Genomic DNA, 21,140 nt, shown 5'->3' with positions numbered 1-21,140 from the left:
TGAAACCCAGTCTGTACTAAAAATACAAAAAAATTAGTTGGACATGGTAGCAGATGGCTCTAATCCCAGCTACTCAGGAGGCTGAGGCAGGAGAATTGCTTGAATCTGGGAGGCGGAGGTTGCAGTAAGCTGACATTGCGCCACTGCACTCTAGCCTGTGTGACAGAGCAAGACACCATCTCAAAAAAATAAAATACAGTAATTATATTTTATAAAGATAATTAAGTGAAAAAAATGAATGCTAATATTGGAAATGAAGCACTCTGAAGTCTTATTTTGTTAGTTTAGTCTTAACTCAGTTTTATTAAGCAAATGAAAAACAAAACTTCTTAAATATTCTACTAACTCCATATCCTTTAACTTTAACATTAGAAAGTTCACTAATAGGCCGGGCGCGGTGGCTCAAGCCTGTAATCCTAGCACTTTGGGAGGCCGAGGTGGGCGGATCATGAGGTCAGGAGTTCGAGACCATCCTGGCCAACATAGTGAAACCCTGTCTCTACTAAAAATACAAAAAAATTAGCAGGGCGTGGTGGCAGGCGCCTGTAGTCCCAGCTACTCGGGAGGCTGAGGCAGGAGAATGTCGTGAACCCGGGAGGCGGAGCTTGCAGTGAGCCGAGATGGTGCCACTGCACTCCAGCCTGGGGGACAAAGCCAGACTCTGACTCAAAAAAAAAAAAAAAAACAGTAATAAAAAATGTTTTGTCATTGTCTTCATGTAGTATTTATTTTTATATGAAATTAGTTTTTAAACTTTAAGATGCTATGGTGATATATGTTATTCTTATCTAGTAAGTTTTCTGTGTTTTTTAATGACCCAATAATATCTGTTACCTCTCATAGAATTCCATGCCTAAAATCTGTCTCCCCTCTCACTTTTTGAGTTCTTAGTGTCCTGTTACTCAGGTTTAGAAGCTTTATCTTCTTTGCTTCCTTTCCTTGCCCATCCTTTGGCAATCCTGTCCTCCTTTTCCTGTTTCTCTTCCCTTAGTACATTATACCTAGACTATTGGCAGAATCTCCTAACTGCTGTCTGCATCTCTAGTCTTTTCTTCTAGTCCACCCTAAACAATGCCCCCAGATTACTTTTCCTAAAATACTCTTTCATTATGAAACTTCCCTGCCATTAAACCTGCAATATCTTTTTTGTCTGTGAAATAAATTTCATGCTCCTTAGCTCTCTGCGATCCATCACTTAACGTTTCCAAATGTATTACATATGGTGTCATACAACCCCTAATAAGATTCATATTGCCCCTCCAAAATGCCTTATACCTCCCTATGTCACAGCTTTCATTCAAATTGCTTTCTCCATTAAAATGTCATTTTTTGGGCTAAATCCCACCTATCCTTTATAAAACCTACACCTGATATGTCAGTGTACCATGTATGTTTCCTTTTTTGAAATCATATGCCCTGTACAGCTCAATTTGCAGAATTATGATAGTTTTGCCTTACTTGTATCTGAATTTCCAACAGGATTATAGTAACTTAACACAGTGTTTGAGATATTGCATAAGTAATTTTAGTACAAACCAAATGACAGATGCTGAAGTGAAACTGAATCTGTAAAACCGTTTAAAACCCCAGTGTTTAGGATCCCAGGATTAGTTGACTTTCCTATTTACTTAACACACAGTGAAAATGTTTTTCTCGTGGTTTATAGTTGAAGGCTTTTTTTTTTAATACTCAAAAAAGATATAGAGATTGCTTTCTATGACTTCTTCCATGCCATGCTTCTCTATTCCTGCACTCCCTCTTCTGAGTTAGGGCTCTTTCCTCTGAATTCCTGAGAATTCTGTGCTTATCTTTGTCAAAAGCACCATTATGCTATATTATAATTGTCTTTTTCTTTTTCTCATTTAACTTCTCCACTAAGTGGTGGGCCTCTTGCTTTCAGAGACCATATTTTATTCAATTCTATATTCTTGTTCTTAGGCATGTACCTGGCATTCCACTGGTGCCCAATATATGTTTGTTCTAGGCATTAGGAATTCAGCAGTAAACAAAATTAGACAAAACCTCAAAGAATGAATTTTCTAATATGTAGTATTTGTTGGAAGTCACTGTAGGGAATAGAAATAATTACTAAGACATAGTTCCTGTCCTTAAGTTTATAAGACTTAGTGGTTTCTATTTCTTATGGTTATTATTACTTTGCAAATATATATATATATATATATATATATATATATAAAATGGATGTCTAGTTTATATGTAGCTGTATTTGACAGATTTTCACATTGTCTAGACATTTGTAGAAACTAAGCAATTCCAACTTTTATTTATTCACTTAATAAATATATACTGAACACTTATTATGAGCCTGGACCTGTTCTAAGAGGTGAGAATATACAAAGATGAGTCAAATTATTATCCTTATGGTCTCTCTTGAGTTCTAGTACTAAATTTTGTCTTGTCTTGAGAGATAATACTAAATCCTAAATTAGTTCTCTGAGTCTTTAACTTACTGGAGTAAGGAAGGAGATAAAGCTTGAATGTCCTATCTTATTCCTAGGACAGTCCTCTTTATTTGGAAAAATAAGACTCCTCCCAAGTCCTTAAATAAATAGATATGAAGAGAGAGTTCTTTATGCAAATTTGACATTAGAGAAAGTGTCGCGGCATTGAGGACCCAATAGAGGAGATCAGACTTGTATTAGAAAGGAAAAAAAAAAAAAACCCACAAATTAACAGTTAGGCTTTCATTTGGATTTTGAGTTCATTTTAAACAAGGTTGCTTTCAATTTAGTTTGTGACTATATTGTGCTTTGGCCCTCAGAGCACACCAAAAGAATATACAGTCAGTCATTGCTTCTAAAATCTTATGTTTGAAGATAGCATGGTAAAATATACATACTTTATATAAGTGGCACTGTATTAATTTGAGGGGTAAATTTTGCCAGTATCTTTAAATTATATGCCATTTGGTCTTGCTCTATTGAAGCTTTAAGCAGAGAATAAACAAAATTTTGCTTCTTTTCAGGAAATCCTATCTTGAGTATAAGGGGTCCTCACCTCCTCCTCGCTTAGCATCCATTCTGGCCTTCATCCTCCAACTCTTCAAGGAAACTAACACAGACATTTATGAAGTTGAACTACTCCTCCCTGGCATTTTAAAATGCTTGGTGTTAGTCAGTGAACCACAAGGTTAGTTTGTTTGTAAGCTTATTTTTGTTACCATTTTCTTTTCACAAGTTAAGAAACTACTGTTTCCCATCAATTTAATGGATAGTTACAAAATGTATGTGATTCTTTTATATCTGTTGATATGGGTTATGGTTAAAGAATAAACTCCAGCTAGCAGCTCAGATTAGGTATGATAAAATGGTTAAAAACTGAGATGTTTTGGTCCATTTTAGTTTTGGCTTTTTTTCTCCCCTTGAGGCATAGTTTATTTAAGGGTTACTTCCCTTGATTAGATTTGTTAACCTCTCAAAGAATATTTGTTCAATCTGACTTCACTATTAAAGGCAATTCGTTAAATATCAAGTAATGAGAGGTCATCATACTTTTTTTATTCAGGTTTTTGCTGGAATATCTAAGCTGATTTTTGAGGCAAACCAGTAGGGGTCCTTTGATTCTACTCCTTTTGTTTTCAGTCTCATCAGCCTTACTTCCAGCGATTGCTTTAAAATAACATTTATTGGCCTGGCATAATGGCTCACACCTGTAATCCCAGCACTTTGGGATAGAGCTCTTAGGTCAGAATAAATCTCAAGCACTGACCTCAAAGGAGCCTGAATTTGATTAGATTAGTCCTTAAAGCAATTTATGCCCCAGGGTATTACTAAAAACATTAAAACAATCACCCAGAATTAATTAGTGGAGCTTAACAGCTGAGTGTGATCAGGGAAAGGGACAGTCAAAGAGAGTCCTGCCAAAACCATTGTCTTCACATGGAGACTGTGGGCGTACCTGAGGTTACATCACCTCAGGAGCAACATCTAAGGCAGTGAGAGGGCAAGAGGAGGAGTAGACTTCATTATTTAAAAAGCCCAATTTTCACCAAAAAATTACAGGACATGCAAAGAAACAGAAACGTACAATCCATATACTGAGAATAAAAGCAGGCAACAGGAACTGCCCGTGAGAGCAGTCAGATATTGTCTTTAATAGACAAAGACTTCAAAGTAACTATTATAAATATATTCATAGAACTAAAGAAATATGTGATAAATGAAGAAAAGGAAAGTGTGGTGGCAATACGGAAAGAAATTTTATGAAAAGAACCAAATGGAAATTTTGCTGAGTTGAAAATTTCACCAGAGGGGCCCATTAGTGGATTAGAACTGGCAGAAGAAAGAATTAGCAAACTTGAAAATAGATCAATATAGATCATACAATCTAAAGCACAGAGGAAAAAAAAATGAAGGAAATGAACAGAGCTGTTGGGAAATGTGGAACACCATTAAGTGCACCGTATATACAACAGGTGAACCAGAAGAAGAGAGAAAGCCAAAAAAATTGAAAATAAAATATAATTTATAAAATTTTTTCGAGTTTATTCAAGAATATTAACTTATACATTCAGGAAGTTCCACTAACTCCAGGTAAGGTAAATGCAAAAAGATCCACAAACAGATACATTATAGTAAAGATGCCAAAAGCTAAAGGCAAAGAGAAAATCTTGGAAGTAGCCAGAGAAAAATGACTCATCCTCTACAAGAAACCCTGGTAAGATTAACAGCTGACTTCTCAGAGGAAACTGGGGGCCAGAGACAGTGAGATAGCATTCAGAGGAATTAAAGCAGGAGTGTAGAGGGGGAACTGTCAACCAAGAATCTTTTTTCAGCAAAGCTACCTTTCAAAACTGAAGGTGAAACAGACATTCTCAAATAAATTAAAATTGGGAGAATTTGTTGCTAACAGACCCACCTTTTAACAAAATACTAAAGGTAGTTTTTCAGACTGAGACTGACCCCAGGCAGTAATTCGGATCCACATAACACACAAAAGAATTCTAGTAAAGATTATCATATAATTATTAAGACAGTATAAATGCACATTTTTTCACCTTTATTCTCTTAACTGGTTTTAAAAAAGCATTTGTATAAAATAATATTGTTGGGCCTATAACATATAGAAATATAGTATTTTACCAATAACAATAAAAAGGAGGTGGTGAGAGCAAAACAGTATTAGGCTAAGGAAAGGACTCCACATGGCAACTCAAATACCCAGGAATAAATGAAAAAACAAAAAAAAAAACAGAAACAATAAATAAGAAGGTTAATACAGGATGAGTATTCTGTATCCAAAATGCTTGGGAACAGAAGTGTTTTTTGTATATCAGATTCTTTTGGATTTTTGAATATTTGCATATATATTATGAGGTATCTTAGCAGGAGGACTCAAGTCTAGACATGAAATTCATTTATGTTTCATATGCACCTTAAACTTGTAGCCTGAAGGTAATTTTTTACAATATTTATAAATAGTATATGCAGCCTGTCACATGAAGTCAGGTGTGGAATTTTCCACTTACGGCATCATGTCAGCTCAAATACTTTCAGATTTTGAATCATTTGGAGTTTTGGATCTTTGGAATGCTGGACCTATATAGCAGAAGTTAAGATATGTATTTGCTGTTCTCTCTTTTCTTAGCTTCTTTGAAAGACATAAATTTATATAAAGTAAAAATTGTAACAGTATATTTTTAAGTTTTAACATTTGTAGATATTATATAATAAGTACAACAATACCACAAAAAGGGAGAGAAAGAAATAGAGCTATATAGTGCATAGGATTTATGTTTCTATATTTCACTAGAATTAGTATAAATTTGAAGCTCTGATAAGTTAAGGTATATATGGTTAGCTTAGAGTGACCACAAAGGAAATAGTTCAAAAATAATTAATAATTAAATGGGCTAAATGCCCCGATTAAAAGACACAGACTGGCAAATTGGATAAAGAGTCAAGATTCATCAATGTGCTGTATTCAAGAGACCCATCTCAACGTGCAAAGGCTCAAAATAAAGGGAGTAAGGAAGATTTACCAAGCAAATGGAAAGCAAAAAAAAAAAAAAAAAAATCAGGGGTTGCAATCCTTGTGTCTGATAAAACAGACTTTAAACCAGCAAAGATCAAAAGAGACAAGGCCATTATATAATGGTAAAGGGATCAATGCAGCAAGAAGAGCTAACTATCCTAAATAGATATGCACCCAATACAGGAGCACCCAGATTAATAAAGCAAGTTCTTAGAGACCTACAAAGAGACTTAGACTCCCACACAATAATAATGGGAGACTTTAACACCCCACTGTCAATATTAGACAGATCAATGAGATAGAAAATTAAAAAGGATATCCAGGACTTGAACTCAGCTCTGGACTAAGCAGACCTAATAGACATCTACAGAACTCTCCACCCCAGATCAACAGAATATACATTCTTGCCAGCACTACATCGCACTTATTCTAAAATTGACCACATAGTTGGAAGTAAAACACTCCTCAGCAAATGTAAAAGAACAGAAATCACAACAAACTGTCTCTCAGACCACAGTGCAGTCCAATTAGAACTCAAGATTAAGAAACTCACTCAAAACCACACATGGAAACTGAACAAGCTGCTCCCGAATGACTACTGGATAAATAACAAAATGAAGTCAGAAATAAAGATGTTCTTTGAAACCAGTGAGAACAAAGATACAACGTACCAGAATCTCTGGGACTTATTTAAAGCAGTGTGTAGAGGGAAATTTATAGCACTAAATGCCCACAAGAGAAAGCAGAACTAAAATTGACACCCTAACATCACAATTAAAAGAACTAGAGAAGCAAGAGCAAACAAATTCAAAAGCTAGCAGAAGACAAGAAATAACTAAAATCAGAGCAGAACTGAAGGAGATAGAGACGCAAAAAAAACTTCAAAAAAATCAATGAATCCAGGAGCTGGTTTTTTGAAAAGATCAACGAAATAGACCACTAGCCAGACTAATTAAGAAGAAAAGAGAGAAGAATCAAATAGATGCAATCAAAAATGACAAAGGGGTTATCACCACCGATCCCACAGAAATACAAACTACCATCAGAGAATACTATAACACCTCTACACAAATAAACTAAAAAATCTAGAAGAAATGGATAAATTCCTAGACACATACATCCTCCCAAGACTAAACCAGGAAGAAGTCAAATCTCTGAGTAGACCAATAACAGGTACTGAAATTGAGGCAGTAATTAATAGCCTACCAACCAAAAAAAGCCTAGGACCAGACAGATTCACAACTGATTTCTACCAGAGTTACAAAGAGGAACTGGAAACATTCCTTCTGAAACTATTCCAATCAATAGAAAAAGAGAGGGAATCCTCCCTAATTCATTTTATGAGGCCAGCATCATCCTGATACTAAAACCTGGCAGAGACACAACAAAAAAAGAACATTTTAGGCCAATATCCCTGATGAACATCAATGCAAAAATCCTCAATAAAATACTGGCAAACCGAATCCAGCAGCACATCAAAAAGCTTATCCACCATGATCAAGTCGGCTTCATCCCTGGGATGCAAGGCTGGTTCAACATATGCAAATCAATAAACATAATCCATCACATAAACAGAACCAATGACAAAAACCACATGATTATCTCAATAGATGCAGAAAAGTCCTTTGACAAAATTCAACAGTACTTCATGCTAAAAACTCTCAATAAACTAGATATTGATGGAACATATCTTAAAATAATAAGAGCTATTTATGACAGACCCACAGCCAATATCATACTGAATGGACAAAAACTGGAAGCATTCCCTTTGAAAACCAGCACAAGACAAGGGTACCCTCTTTCATCACTCCTCTTCAACATAGTATTGGAAGTTCTGGCCAGGGCAGTCAGGCAAGAGAAAGCAATAAAGTGTATTCAGTTAGGAAAAGAGAAAGTCAAATTGTCTCTGTTTGCAGATGACATGATTGTATATTTAGGAAACCCCATCGTCTCAGTCCAAAATCTCCTTAAGCTGATAAGCCACTTCAGCAAAGTCTCAGAATACAAAATCAGTGTGCAAAAATCACAAGCATTCCTATACACTAATAACAAAGAGCCAAATCATGAGTGAACTCCCATTCACAATTGCTACAGAGAGAATAAAATACCTAGGTATCCAACTTACAAGGGATGTGAAGGACCTCCTCAAGGAGAACCACAAACCACTGCTCAACAAAATAAAAGAGGATACAAACAAATGGAAGAACATTCCATACTCATGGATAGGAGGAAACAATATCGTGAAAATGGCTGTACTCCCCAAAGTATAGATTCAATGCTATTCCCATCAAGCTACCACTGACTTTCTTCACAGAATTGGAAAAAAAACTATTTTAAATTTCATATGGAACCAAAAAAAAGTGTGCATAGCCAAGATAATCCTAAGCAAAAAGAACAAAGCAGGAGGATACTTTGTCACGCTACCTGACTTCAAACGATACTAGAAGGCTACAGTAATCAAAACAGCATGGTACTGGTACCAACACAGATATCTAGACCAATGGAACAGAGCAGAGGCCTCAGAAATAACATCACACATCTACAACCATCTGATCTTTGACAAACCTGACACAAGCAATGGGGAAAGGACTCCCTCTTTAATAAATGGTACTGGGAAAACTGGCTAGCCATATTCAGAAAACTGAAACTGGATCCATTCCTTACACCTTACACAAAGATTAACTCAAGATGGATTAAAGACTTAAACGTAAGACCTAAAGCCATAAAAACCCTAGAATAAAATCTAGGCAGTATCATTCAGGACATGGGGATGGGCAAAGACTTCATGACTAAAACACCAAAAGTGATGGCAACAAAAGCCAAAGTATATAAATGGGATCGAATTAAACTAAAGAGCTTCTGCATAGCAAAAGAAACTATCAGCAGAGTGAACAGGCAACCTATAGAATGAGAGAAAATTTTTGCAATCCATCTGACAAAGGGCTAATATCCAGAATCTACAAAGAACTTAAACAAATTTACAAGAAACAAACAACCCCGTCAAAAAATGGGCAAAGGATATGACCAGACACTTCTCAAAAGAAGACATTTACGCCACCAACAAACATGGAAAAAATGCTCATCATCACTGGTCATTAGAGAAATGCAAATCAAAACCACAGTGAGATACCATCTCACACCAGTTAGAATGGCCATCAAAAAGTCAGGAAACAACAGATGCTGGAGAGGATGTGGAGAAATAGGAATGCTTTTACATTGTTGGTGTGAGTGTAAATTAGTTCAACCATTGTGGAAGACAGTGTGGCGATTCCTCAAGGATCTAGAACTAGAAATACCATTTGACCCAACAGTCTCATTACTGGGTATATACCCAAAGGATTATAAATCATTCTACTAAAAAGACACATGCACACATATGTTTATTGCAGCACTGTTCACAATAGCGAAGTCTGTTGTGAAGTCATCAATACTTGGAACCAACCCAAATGCCCATCAGTGATAGACTGAATAAAGAAAATGTGACACATACACACCATGGAATACTGTGCAGCCATAAAAAAGGATGAGTTCATGTCCTTTGCAGGGACATGGATGAAACTGGAAACCATCATTCTCAGCAAACTAACACAAGAAGAGAAAACCAAACACCGCATGTTGTCACTCATAAGTGGGAGTTGAACAATGAGTACACATGGACACAGGGAGGGCCACATCACACACCGGGGCCTGTCAGGTGGTGGCGGACTAGGGGAGGGAGAGCATTAGGAGAAATGCCTAATGTAAATGACGAGTTAATGGGTGCAGCAAACCAACATGGCACATGTATACATATATAACAAACCTGCACATCGTGCACATGTACCCCAGAACTTAAAGTATTATAATAATTTAAAAATTTGAAAGGCTACATTAAAAAATATTCACTTAATGTAATAAGAAAATAGTACAGTAGATTAAAGAAACAAACAAATGAGTCATTAAGAAAACAAAAAGTAAAATCGCGGATGTAAATCAAACTATGTCAGTAATAATACCGTGTGAAAGGATTGACCAGTCCAATGAAAAGGCAGAGATGATCACAATGGATTCTTAAAAAAACAAGATCTACCTGTATGGTATTTACAGGAAATACTGTAGATTCACAGATATAAATAGATTGAAAGTAAAAGGATGGGAAAAGATAGTTATGCAAGCAGTAACCACAGAAAGCTTAAGTGACTATACTAATAGCTTCATATGAATTACTAATTTATATGGAATTACAGGGGATCCAGAATAGCCAAATCAATCTTGGAAAAAGAAGAGGAAAGCTGGAAAACGCATACTTCTTGATTTCAAAACATGTTACAAAGCAACAGTAATCAAGACAAGTGATAGTGGCATGAAGATAGATATGTAGGTCAATAGAATAGAATTAAGCATTCAGAGATAAACCTATGTTTATGGTCAACTGGGGTTTTTTTGTTTGTTGACAAGAGTGCCAAGACAATTTAATGGGGGAAAGTAGTCTTTTCAACAAATTTTGCTAGGTCAAATAGCCACATGTGAAAGAATGAAGTTGGACCCTTGTTTCATACCACATACAAAAACTAACCTAAAATGAATCATAGACCTAAGTGTCAGAGCTAAAATTGTAAAAGTCATAGAAGAAAATATAGGAATAAAATCTTCATGACCTAGGATTTGGCAACGGATTCTTAGCTATGGCACTAAAAGCATGAACCACAAAAGAAGAGATAAATTGGACTTCATCAAGAATTAGGAGCTTTTGTGTTTCAAAGGACGCTGTTAAGAAAGTGAAAAGACAACCCACAAAAATTGGAAAAAATACTTGTAAATTATATGTGATGATAAGGAGTGTGCATCTATAATATATAAATAACTCTTAAGAATAAGTGGACAAATAACTGAATTTAAAAATTGGCAATGAATCTGAATAGACATTTCTACAAAGAAAATAAACAAATGGCCAATAAGCACCAGAAAAGGTGTTCAACATCATTAGTCACCAGGGAAATGCATATCAAAACTACACTGAGATATCACTTCATACCCACAAGGTTGGCTATAATGAGGGAGTCAGATAATGAAAAAGATTGGGGAATATGTGGAGAAATTAGAACTCTCATTTAATGCCGTTGGGAATGTAAAATCATGTTGCTACTTTGGATAATAGTCCGGTAGTTCCCTCAAGCGGTTAAGTATGGAGTTACTGTATGACCCAGCAATTTCACCCCTAGATATATATATATATATTTAAGAGAAATGAACACGTATGTCCACACAGAAACTTGTAAATTAATTTTTATAGCAGTATTGTTTATTATAGCCAAAAAGTAGAATACTCATCATTTGATGGATCAATTTAAAAATTTTGATACATTTATACAATGGAATATTGTTTGGCTATAAAAAAGCATGAAGTACTGAAACATGCTGTAACATTGATGAATCTTGAAAACATTATTCTCAGTGAAAGAAGCCAGTCACAAAAGTCACATATTATTTCATTTATATGAAATACCCAGAATATTTAAATCTATAGAGACAGGTCTCTATAGGCACGGTGACTTACGCCTGTAATTCCAGCACTTTGGGAGGCTGAAGCAGGTGGATCACTTGAGGTCAGGAGTTCGAGACCTGCCTGGCCAATATGGTGAAACCACGTCTCTTTTAAAAATACAAAATTAGCTGAGCGTGGTGGCATGCACTTGTAATCCCAGTTACTCGGGAGTCTGAGGCAGGAGAATTGCTTGAACCCGGGAGGCAGAGGTGCAACGAGCTGAGATCATGCCACTGCACTCCAGCCTGGGCAATAGAGGGAGAGTCCAACTCAAAAAAAAAAAAAAAAAAAGATCTGTAGAGACAGAAAGTAGGTTAGGGATTGCTTAGAAGGAATCAGGATAGCTAAAGAGTGTGGAATTTCTTTTCAAGATATTGAAAATATTGTAAAATTGTAATGATGGTTGTACAACTCTGAATATACTAAAAGCCATCGAATGGTATACTTTAAATGGGTAAACTGTATGGTATGTGATTTATATGACAATAAAGCTCTTCTTTTAACAAATAAAAAGGCCGGGTGTGGTGGCTCACACATGTAATCCCAGTGCTTTGGGAGGCCAAGGTGGGAGGATCACTTGAGACTAGGAGTTCGAGGCCAGCCTGGGCAACATAGTGAGACCTCCATCTCTACAAAAAGCTTTTTTAAAAAATTAACCAGGCATAGTGGCATGTACTTGTAGTCCTAGCTACTTGAGAGGCTGAGGTGGGAGGATTGCTTGAGCCCAGGAGATGGAAGTTAGAGTCAGCTATCATCACACCACTTCTCTAGCCTGGGTGACAGAGCAAGACTCTTGTCTCTTAAAAAAAAAAAAAAATACTCATTTTTTTTTTTTAAAAAAAAGGTAGTTCAGTTAAAGAAAAAATAAACTGCATCTAAAATGAGAAGTTATTTTAAAAAGTTGTAAAAAGTTTTCCCAAGTAAAAGGCAAGGTTGCTGTATGTTCCTTAGCCAGAAGCCTCATCCCGTGGAAAACATTCTCTACTACCTAATATTCATTAAGTTCATGTTCATCATATATTTTGTGCTCCTGCTATAATTTAGGGTTACAGTTTCTGAACTTTTTTTGATTCTTGGAAAAAGCACTTTTTTCTCTGGTTTCTTATATTTAATGTGTCAAAAACAACATAAGAATTTAGTAGCATTCAGAACATATTGGGTTTTCTACATCCTTTCTTGGTATTTTTGCATTATTTTTGTGTACAAGCACACAATTTTAAAGGATTTGGTTAAATATTTAAAGAATGTAAGTATTCTTTTTATACTTTGTTATCCTTTGAAAGGAAGATAGCATCACAAACAACATTTTTGCATACATATTTGGCTAATTTTAAGTGAAAAGAAATTGTTCGTGGTATCTAGTTTGCTACTTTATGTTTGTGAGGGGGTGGGCAGAATATGCTTATGAATTTTTAAAAAATCAATCTGCTTGTCTGTAAATCAGCTGAATTTTTAAAGGCTTGCTTTTGTCGGCATGTTACTGTTTGTAGGATTAGGATGATGTAACGTTTTTTAATATGGGCACCTTTTTAAGAGAAAAATAGGTCTTCATGTATTATTTCAGACTAAAAAGTAGACTTTTAAACTTTTATATTTTCTTAAAATGGAAGATAGGTATACTTGAGAATAAAACAAAAACTTAGAAATATTTCATTTTGAAAAATAGAAAAAGGATGTACATACTTTAAGAAAACAACATATTTTTCTAAATCAAGAGTGTTCATAAATATGAGGATCCAGATGGTCAATTCAGACACAGTGCGTAATGCTATAATTTTTCCTTCTAGTTAAAAGGCTGGCCACAGAGAACCTGCAATACATGGTAAAAGCCTGCCAAGTGAGGTCAGAAGAAGAACCTTCCGCCCAGCTGACTTCTGTGTTTAGGTAACTGGAAAATATGCCAACTGGCAAGGAGACTATTGCCAGCCATTTGACAGCCAACATGTTTTTTAAATAACTAATTATCTAAAACATAATGTGTTACTACTTGTTTATAGTATTTCAATTATTGTATTTTTGGCAGTAGTTTTGTTACATTGTGATGTTTTATTGAAAAATAAAAGTGCCAGTGAAAAAGATAAGTGAGGGGACTTAAAATTACCTGTGAATTTAGTGAGGAAGAATCTTGCATGAGCAGTCATGTGTCTCTTAACGATAGGGATAAGTTCCGAGAAATGTGTAGTTAGCCAGTTTCATCCATTGTGTGACCATCAAATGGAGTGTACTTATACAAACCTAGGTGCTATAGCCCACTCTGCACCTAGGCTATATGGTATGGCCTAATGGTCCCTAGGCTACAAATCAGTATAACATGTCTCTGCACTGAATACTGTAGGCAGTTGTAACACAGTGGTAAATATTTGTGTATCTAAATGTATCCAAACATAGAAAAGGTACAGTAAAAATGCAGTATTTTAATTTTATTGTACTGAACTACCATTGTACATGCTATCTGTCATTGACTGAAATGTCATTATGTGGTCCTAGACTGGGTTTGAGAGGGTAAAGTGGGAAATGTGAGTCATGATGACAGGTACACAGGCCTTCAGACCTTGCTAAACATGTTCCACTGGATCCATTGTAGAAGTACATGTCACTGCTTTTCTGACTTGCTTTAATATACTAACTGTAGCTTCAGAAAGCTCCGTTATGTTTAATTTGTGAAGCATGGACTTCATAGAAGTAGATCTATTGTTCATAAGAATAACAATGCAACTCGAGGCATATTTTCTTTTTCTTCCCTGTCTTGTTCCCTTTAGAGTCTTGTGCTGTTAGGGCAGTACATTTTTGTATTTCTTTCTGAATATTTCTTCCAGTTCACCTTTATTATTCCTATCTCTGCCTTACCACTACCATGATAAATAATTTGTGTTCGTTTCCTTCATTCTATGTTGGATCTTTGATACCTCCATTTTTCTCATCACATAATTAGTGCCTGTCAAGTGTTTATAGTTTATTTAAATTGTGATCAGTCAGTAACAATGGATTTGTGAAAATTGTGAAGCCCTAGGAGGGGAGAAAAGGATTTGCTATGATCAAAGATTGAATGTTATCTATAATTTACTAAGCGAGGTGGCTTTCATTTTGTTGATTGGTAGTGGAGGGTAGAGGTTTTAAGGCTAAAATATAGAATTTTTATTTATAAAGACCTTCTATGGGTCTAAAGTCTTTTGTTCAGTTAAGGAACATAAAAATATATTAGGAATAACTTGCTTTCCTCATAAAAATATTATTTGACTTATATAGAGCTACAAAGAACTAAAAAGTAACTAGGAAATCTGACTTTTTTCTCTTACTGTCTCCCATATCCTTTCCACTCAGATTTCAATATGTAGAATATTGCAAAAAAAGTCCCGGTATTAGATTTTTACCCCTTCTCCCCTCCCAAGCTTCCAACTCTTCCCTTCCCTGCTCCTCCCCACAGTGCTTTCGCTTTGGTCATGGCTCAACTTAAATAAGCCACTTCCATTCTTTATTTTAAAGTGTTTTAAATAGTTTTCATATTGCATCCAGATTCTTACAGTAATCTTTTATTAAATGATCTTTGTTATGTTCAGTTCGTAGTTGATTGCCATGTAGATACCAGCACAAGGAATTGCCCCAGGAGTAATCCTAAATAAACCTGTTTTACTTTCAGGCAGTTTATCCAGGATTATGGTATGAGGTACTATTATCAGGTTTACAGCATTTTAGAAACAGTAGCAACATTGGACCAGCAGGTTGTCATCCACTTGATTTCTACCCTCACTCAGTCTCTGAAGGATTCAGAGCAGAAATGGGGCCTTGGCAGGAATGTAGCACAAAGGTATGTTTGATAATTTAATTACGTGGGGGGGGCAGTGATTATAAAATCTATATTTCATTTTATAGAAATGATTTATTTTCTTATTCCCCAAAATTTGGGTATGTTCTTTTGAGATGAAAAATGTTTCAGTACTTGATTGTTCCCAGTTTTACAAAGTGTGAATAGAAGTAGCATGGCTTATCAGCAAACTTAGCAAAATCAATACATAGATTTGCATGTTTTTCCTTTCAAAGTGACCGCTTTAGAAATCTGTATATTTCAGCAGTGCTGCTGTTGCTCAAAACGCGTTTCAGTGTTCCTCATTGGGAAGTGGACTTCATAGCCTTGGATGTCTTGTTTTTTAATAAAATTTATGGTGGCAAATCATAACCGTTTGAGGGATGCTTGATTTATTTAGTCAACTGTATCATATGTATCTAGTGAATAAGTGACCCAATTAGATAATATAGGTTTTTGTTAAAAATAGGAAATAAGACTTTTTTTTAATAGGCTCATAACCCAACTGAAAATAGTGCTGGACTATTTAGAGTCTCAACATTGTGGGAATAAGCCTATATTTATTTCTTAAAGAAATTGTTTTAGAGTAGTCAGTACTCACAGTGGAATTTTTATGTCCTAAAGGTTATTAAAGAATCAAAATACAGTTATGTGTTGCCTAACGACAGGGATAGGTTCTAAGAAATGTGTAGTTAGGCGATTTCATCATTTGTGAACATCAAATAGAGTATATTTACACAAACCTAGATAGAATAGCCTATACCACACACCTAGGCAATGTGGTGTGGCCTATTGCTCCTAGGCTACAAACTTGTATAACATGTTACTGTACTGAATACTATAGACAGTTGTAACATGATGGTAAGTATTTGTGTATTTAAATATATGAAAACATAGAAAAGGTACAGTAATTATATGGTAGCAAAGATTTTAAAATGATACACCTATATAGGGCACTTACCATGAGTGGAACTTGCAGGACTGGTAGTTGCTCTGGGTGAGTCGGTGAGTGAGTGGTGATAAATGTGAAGGCCTAGGCCAGTACTGTACAGTAGTGTAGTAGACTTTATAAACATAATACATTTAGAGTACATTAAAGTTATTTTTAAAATTTTTAGTTTTTCAATAATACATTAACCTTAGCTTACTCTTTACCTTTAAAGTTTTTTTTAACTTTTTTACTCTTGTAAAAATACTTAGCTTAACACACACATTGTATAGCTGTACAAAATTTTTTTTTATATTCTTGAATAAGCTTTTTTCTATTTTAAAATTGTTTTTTATTTTTAAACTATTTTGTAAAAAATGAAGACACACACGCATTAGCCTGAGCCTACACAGGGTCAGGATGATCAACATCACTGTCTTCCACCCCTACATCTTATTTCACTGGAAGGTCTTCAGGGTCAGTAACGCACATCATTCTCAGTAAACTATCGCAAGGACAAAAAACCAAACACTGCATGTTCTCTCATAGGTGGGAATTGAACAATGAGAACTCATGGACACAGGAAGGGGAACATCACACTCCGGGGACTGTTGTGGGGTAGGGGGAGGGGGGAGGGACAGCATTAGGAGATATACCTAATGCTAAATGACTAGTTAATGGGTGCAGCAAACCAACATGGCACATGGATACATATGTAAAAAACCTGCACATTGTGCACATGTAACCTAAAACCTAAAGTATAATAATTAAAAATAAATAAATAACGCACATGGAACTGTCATCTCCTATGATAAGGAAGCCTTCTTCTGGAATACCTCCTGAAGGACCTGCCTGAGTCTGTTTTACGGTTAACTTTTATTTTTATAAGTATAAAGAGGAGTACACTCTAAAATAACAATAAAAAGTAAAGTATAGTAAATAAATAAAGCAGTAACATGATTCTTATTATCAAGTATTACATACTGTGTATAGTTGTGTGTGCTAGACTTTTATATGACTGACAGTACAATAGATTTGTATACACCTACATCACCACGAACAACACGAGTAAGGCATTACACTAAGACATTACAATGGCTACAACACCACCAGGCATTAGGAATTTTTCTTTTTTTTTTTATTATTATACTTTAGGTTTCAGGGTACATGTGCATAAAGTGCAGGTTTGTTACATATGTATCCATGTGCCATGTTGTTTTGCTGCACCCATTAACTCGTCATTTAGCATTAGGTATATCTCCTAATGCTGTCCCTCCCCCCTCCCCCCACCCCACAACAGTCCCTGGAGTGTGATGTTCCCCTTCCTGTGTCCATGTGTTCTCATTGTTCAGTTCCCACCTATGAGTGAGAACATGCGGTGTTTGGTTTTTTGACCTTGCGATAATTTACTGAGAATGATGTTTTCCAGTTTCATCCATGTCCCTACAAAGGACATGAACTCATCATTTTTTATGGCTACATAGTATTCCATGGTGTATATGTGCCATATTTTCTTAATCCAGTCTATCGTTGTTGGACATTTGGTTGGTTCCAACTCTTTGCTATTGTGAATAGTGCCGCAGTAAACATACGTGTGCATGTGTCTTTATAGCAGCATGATTTATAGTCCTTTGGGTATATACCCAGTAATGGGATGGCTGGGTCAAATGAGATTTCTAGTTCTAGAACCCTGAGGAATCGCCACACTGACTTCCACAATGGTTGAACTAGTTTACAGTCCCACCAACAGTGTAAAAGTGTTCCTATTTCTCCACATCCTCTCCAGCACCTGTTGTTTCCTGATTTTTTAATGATGGCCATTCTAACTGGTGTGAGATGGTATCTCATTGTGGTTTTAATCTGCATTTCTCTGATGGCCAGTGATGATGAGCATTTTTTCATGTGTTTTTTGGCTGCATAAATGTCTTCTTTTGAGAAGTGTCTGTTCATGTCCTTTGCCCACTTTTTGATGGGGTTGTTTGTTTTTTTCTTGTAAATTTGTTGGAGTTCATTGTAGATTCTAGATATTAGCCCTTTGTCAGATGAGTAGGTTGCAAAAATTTTCTCCCATTCTGTAGGTTGCCTGTTCACTCTGATGGTAGTTTCTTTTGCTGTGCAGAAGCTCTTTAGTTTAATTAGATCCCATTTGTCAATTTTGGCTTTTGTTGCCATTGCTTTTGGTGTTTTAGACATGAAGTCCTTGCCCACGCCTATGTCCTGAATGGTATTGCCTAAGTTTTCTTGTAGGATTTTAATGGTTTTAGGTCTAACATGTAAGTCTTTAATCCATCTTGAATTAATTTTTGTATAAGGTGTAAGGAAGGGATCCAGTTTCAGCTTTCTACATATGGCTAGCCAGTTTTCCCAGCACCATTTATTAAATAGGGAATCCTTTCCCCATTTCTTGTTTTTGTCAGGTTTGTCAAAGATCAGATAGTTGTAGATATGCGGCATCATTTCTGAGGGCTCTGTTCTGTTCCATTGATCTATGTTTCTGTTGTGGTACCAGTACCATGCTGTTTTGGTTACTGTAGCCTTGTAGTATAGTTTGAAGTTAGGTAGCGTGATGCCTCCAGCTTTGTTCTTTTGGCTTAGGATTCACTTGGCGATGTGGGCTCCTTTTTGGTTCCGTATGAACTTTAAAGTAGTTTTTTCCAATTCTGTGAAGAAAGTCATTGGTAGCTTGATGGGGATGTCATTGAATCTATAAACTACCTTGGGCAGTATGGCCATTTTCACGATATTCATTCTTCCAACCCACGAGCATGGAATGTTCTTCCATTTGTTTGTATCCTCTTTTATTTCATTGAGCAGTGGTTTGTAGTTCTCCTTGAAGAGGTCCTTCACATCCCTTGTAAGTTGGATTCCTAGGTATTTTATTCTCTTTGAAGCAATTGTGAATGGGAGTTCACTCATGATTTGGCTCTCTGTCTGTGATTGGTGTACAAGAATGCTTGTGATTTTTGTACTTTGATTTTGTATCCTGAGACTTTGCTGAAGTTGCTAATCAGCTTAAGGAGATTTTGGGCTGAGACAATGGGGTTTTTTCTAGATATACAATCATGTCATCTGCAAACAGGGACAATTTGACTTCCTCTTTTCCTAATTGAATGCCCTTTATTTCCTTCTCCTGCCTGATTGCTCTGGCCAGAACTTCCAGCACTATGTTGAATAGGAGTAGTGAGAGAGGGCATCCCTGTCTTGTGCCAGTTTTCAAAGGGAATGCTTCCAGTTTTTGCCCATTCAGTATGATATTGGCTGTGGGTTTGTCATAGGTAGCTCTTATTATTTTGAGATATGTCCCATCAATACCTAATTTATTGAGAGTTTTTAGCATGAAGGGTTGTTGAATTTTGTCAAAGGCCTTTTCTGCATCTATTGAGATAATCATGTGGTTTTTGTCTTTGGTTCTGTTTATATGCTGGATTACATTTATTGATTTGCGTATGTTGAACCAGCCTTGCATCCCAGGGATGAAGCCCACTTGATCATGGTGGATAAGCTTTTTGATGTGCTGCTGGATTCGGTTTGCCAGTATTTTATTGAGGATTTTTGCATCAATGTTCATCAAGGATATTGGTCGGAAATTCTCTTTTTTGGTTATGTCTCTGCCAGGCTTTGGTATCAGGATGATGCTGGCTTCATAAAATGTGTTAGGGAGGATTCCCTCTTTTTCTATGGATTGGAATAGTTTCAGAAGGAATGGTACCGGTTCTTCCTTGTACCTATGGTAGAATTTGGCTGTGAATCCATCAGGTCCTGGACTCTTTTTGGTTGGTAAGCTATTGATTATTGCCACAATTTCAGAACCTGTTATTGGTCTATTCAGAGATTCAACTTCTTCCTGGTTTAATCTTGGGAGGGTGTATTTGTCGAGGAATTTATCCATTTCTTCTAGATTTTCTAGTTTATTTGCATAGAGGTGTTTGTAGTATTCTCCGATGGTAGATTGTATTTCTGTGGGATCGGTGGTGATATCCCCTTTTTCATTTTTTATTGCATCTATTTGATTCTTCTCTCTTTTCTTCTTTATTAGTCTTGCTAGCAGTCTATCAATTTTGTTGATCTTTTCAAAAAACCAGCTCCTAGATTCATTAATTTTTTGAAGGGTTTTTTGTGTCTCTATTTCCTTCAGTTCTGCTCTGATTTTAGTTATTTCCAGCCTTCTGCTAGCTTTTGAATGTGTTTGCTCTTGCTTTTCTAGTTCTTTTAATTGTGATATTAGGGTGTCCATTTTGGATCTTTCCTGCTTTCTCTTGTGGGCATTTAGTGCTATAAATTTCCCTCTACACACTGCTTTGAATGTGTCCCAGAGATTCTGGTATGTTGTGTCTTTGTTGTTGTTGGTTTCAAAGAACATCTTTATTTCTGCCTTCATTTCATAATGTACCCAATAGTCATTCAGGAGCAGGTTGTTCAGTTTCCATGTAGTTGAGCGGTTTTGAGTGAGTTTCTTAATCCTGAGTTCTAGTTTGATTGCACTGTGGTCTGAGAGACAGTTTGTTATAATTTCTGTTCTTTTTCATTTGCTGAGGAGTGCTTTACTTCCAACTATGTGGTCAATTTTGGAATAGGTGTGGTGTGGTGCTGAAAAAAATGTATATTCTGTTGACTTGGGGTGGAGAGTTCTGTAGATGTCTATTAGGTCTGCTTGGTGCAGAGCTGAGTTCAATTCCTGGATATCCTTGTTAACTTTCTGTCTCGTTGATCTGTCTAATGCTGACAGTGGGGTGTTAAAATCTCCCATTATTATTGTGTGGGAGTTTAAGTCCCTTTGTAGGTCACTGAGGACTTGCTTTATGAATCTGGGTGCTCCTGTGTTGGGTGCATATATATTTAGGATATTTAGCTCTTCTTGTTGAATTGATCCCTTTACCATTATGTAATGGCCT

At 36.0% G+C, this 21,140-nt stretch overlaps 1 protein-coding gene across 6 annotated transcripts in view; it reads left to right on the top strand.

Moving 5' to 3' along the window:
• MMS22L (MMS22 like, DNA repair protein) overlaps positions 1–21,140 on the top strand; it is a 165,732-nt gene that overhangs the window by 118,603 nt on the left and 25,989 nt on the right. For 3 of the 6 annotated variants that reach the window (XM_058435410.1, XM_058435414.1, XM_032155607.2), the window contains 3 exons: positions 2,987–3,150; positions 13,306–13,402; positions 15,156–15,323. In XM_058435410.1, the coding sequence (XP_058291393.1) occupies positions 2,987–3,150; positions 13,306–13,402; positions 15,156–15,323 (429 nt within the window). Of the gene's footprint in view, positions 1–2,986; positions 3,151–13,305; positions 13,403–15,155; positions 15,324–15,585; positions 15,679–21,140 lie in introns of those variants that run through there. The other 3 variants (XM_058435412.1, XM_058435411.1, XM_058435413.1) reach the window with 3 other exon arrangements.

The sequence above is a fragment of the Hylobates moloch genome, unplaced genomic scaffold, assembly GCF_009828535.3.
Source record: "Hylobates moloch isolate HMO894 unplaced genomic scaffold, HMol_V3 SCAFFOLD_2, whole genome shotgun sequence".
Lineage (NCBI taxonomy): Eukaryota > Metazoa > Chordata > Mammalia > Primates > Hylobatidae > Hylobates > Hylobates moloch.
This window is presented reverse-complemented; position numbering and strand designations above follow the sequence as displayed.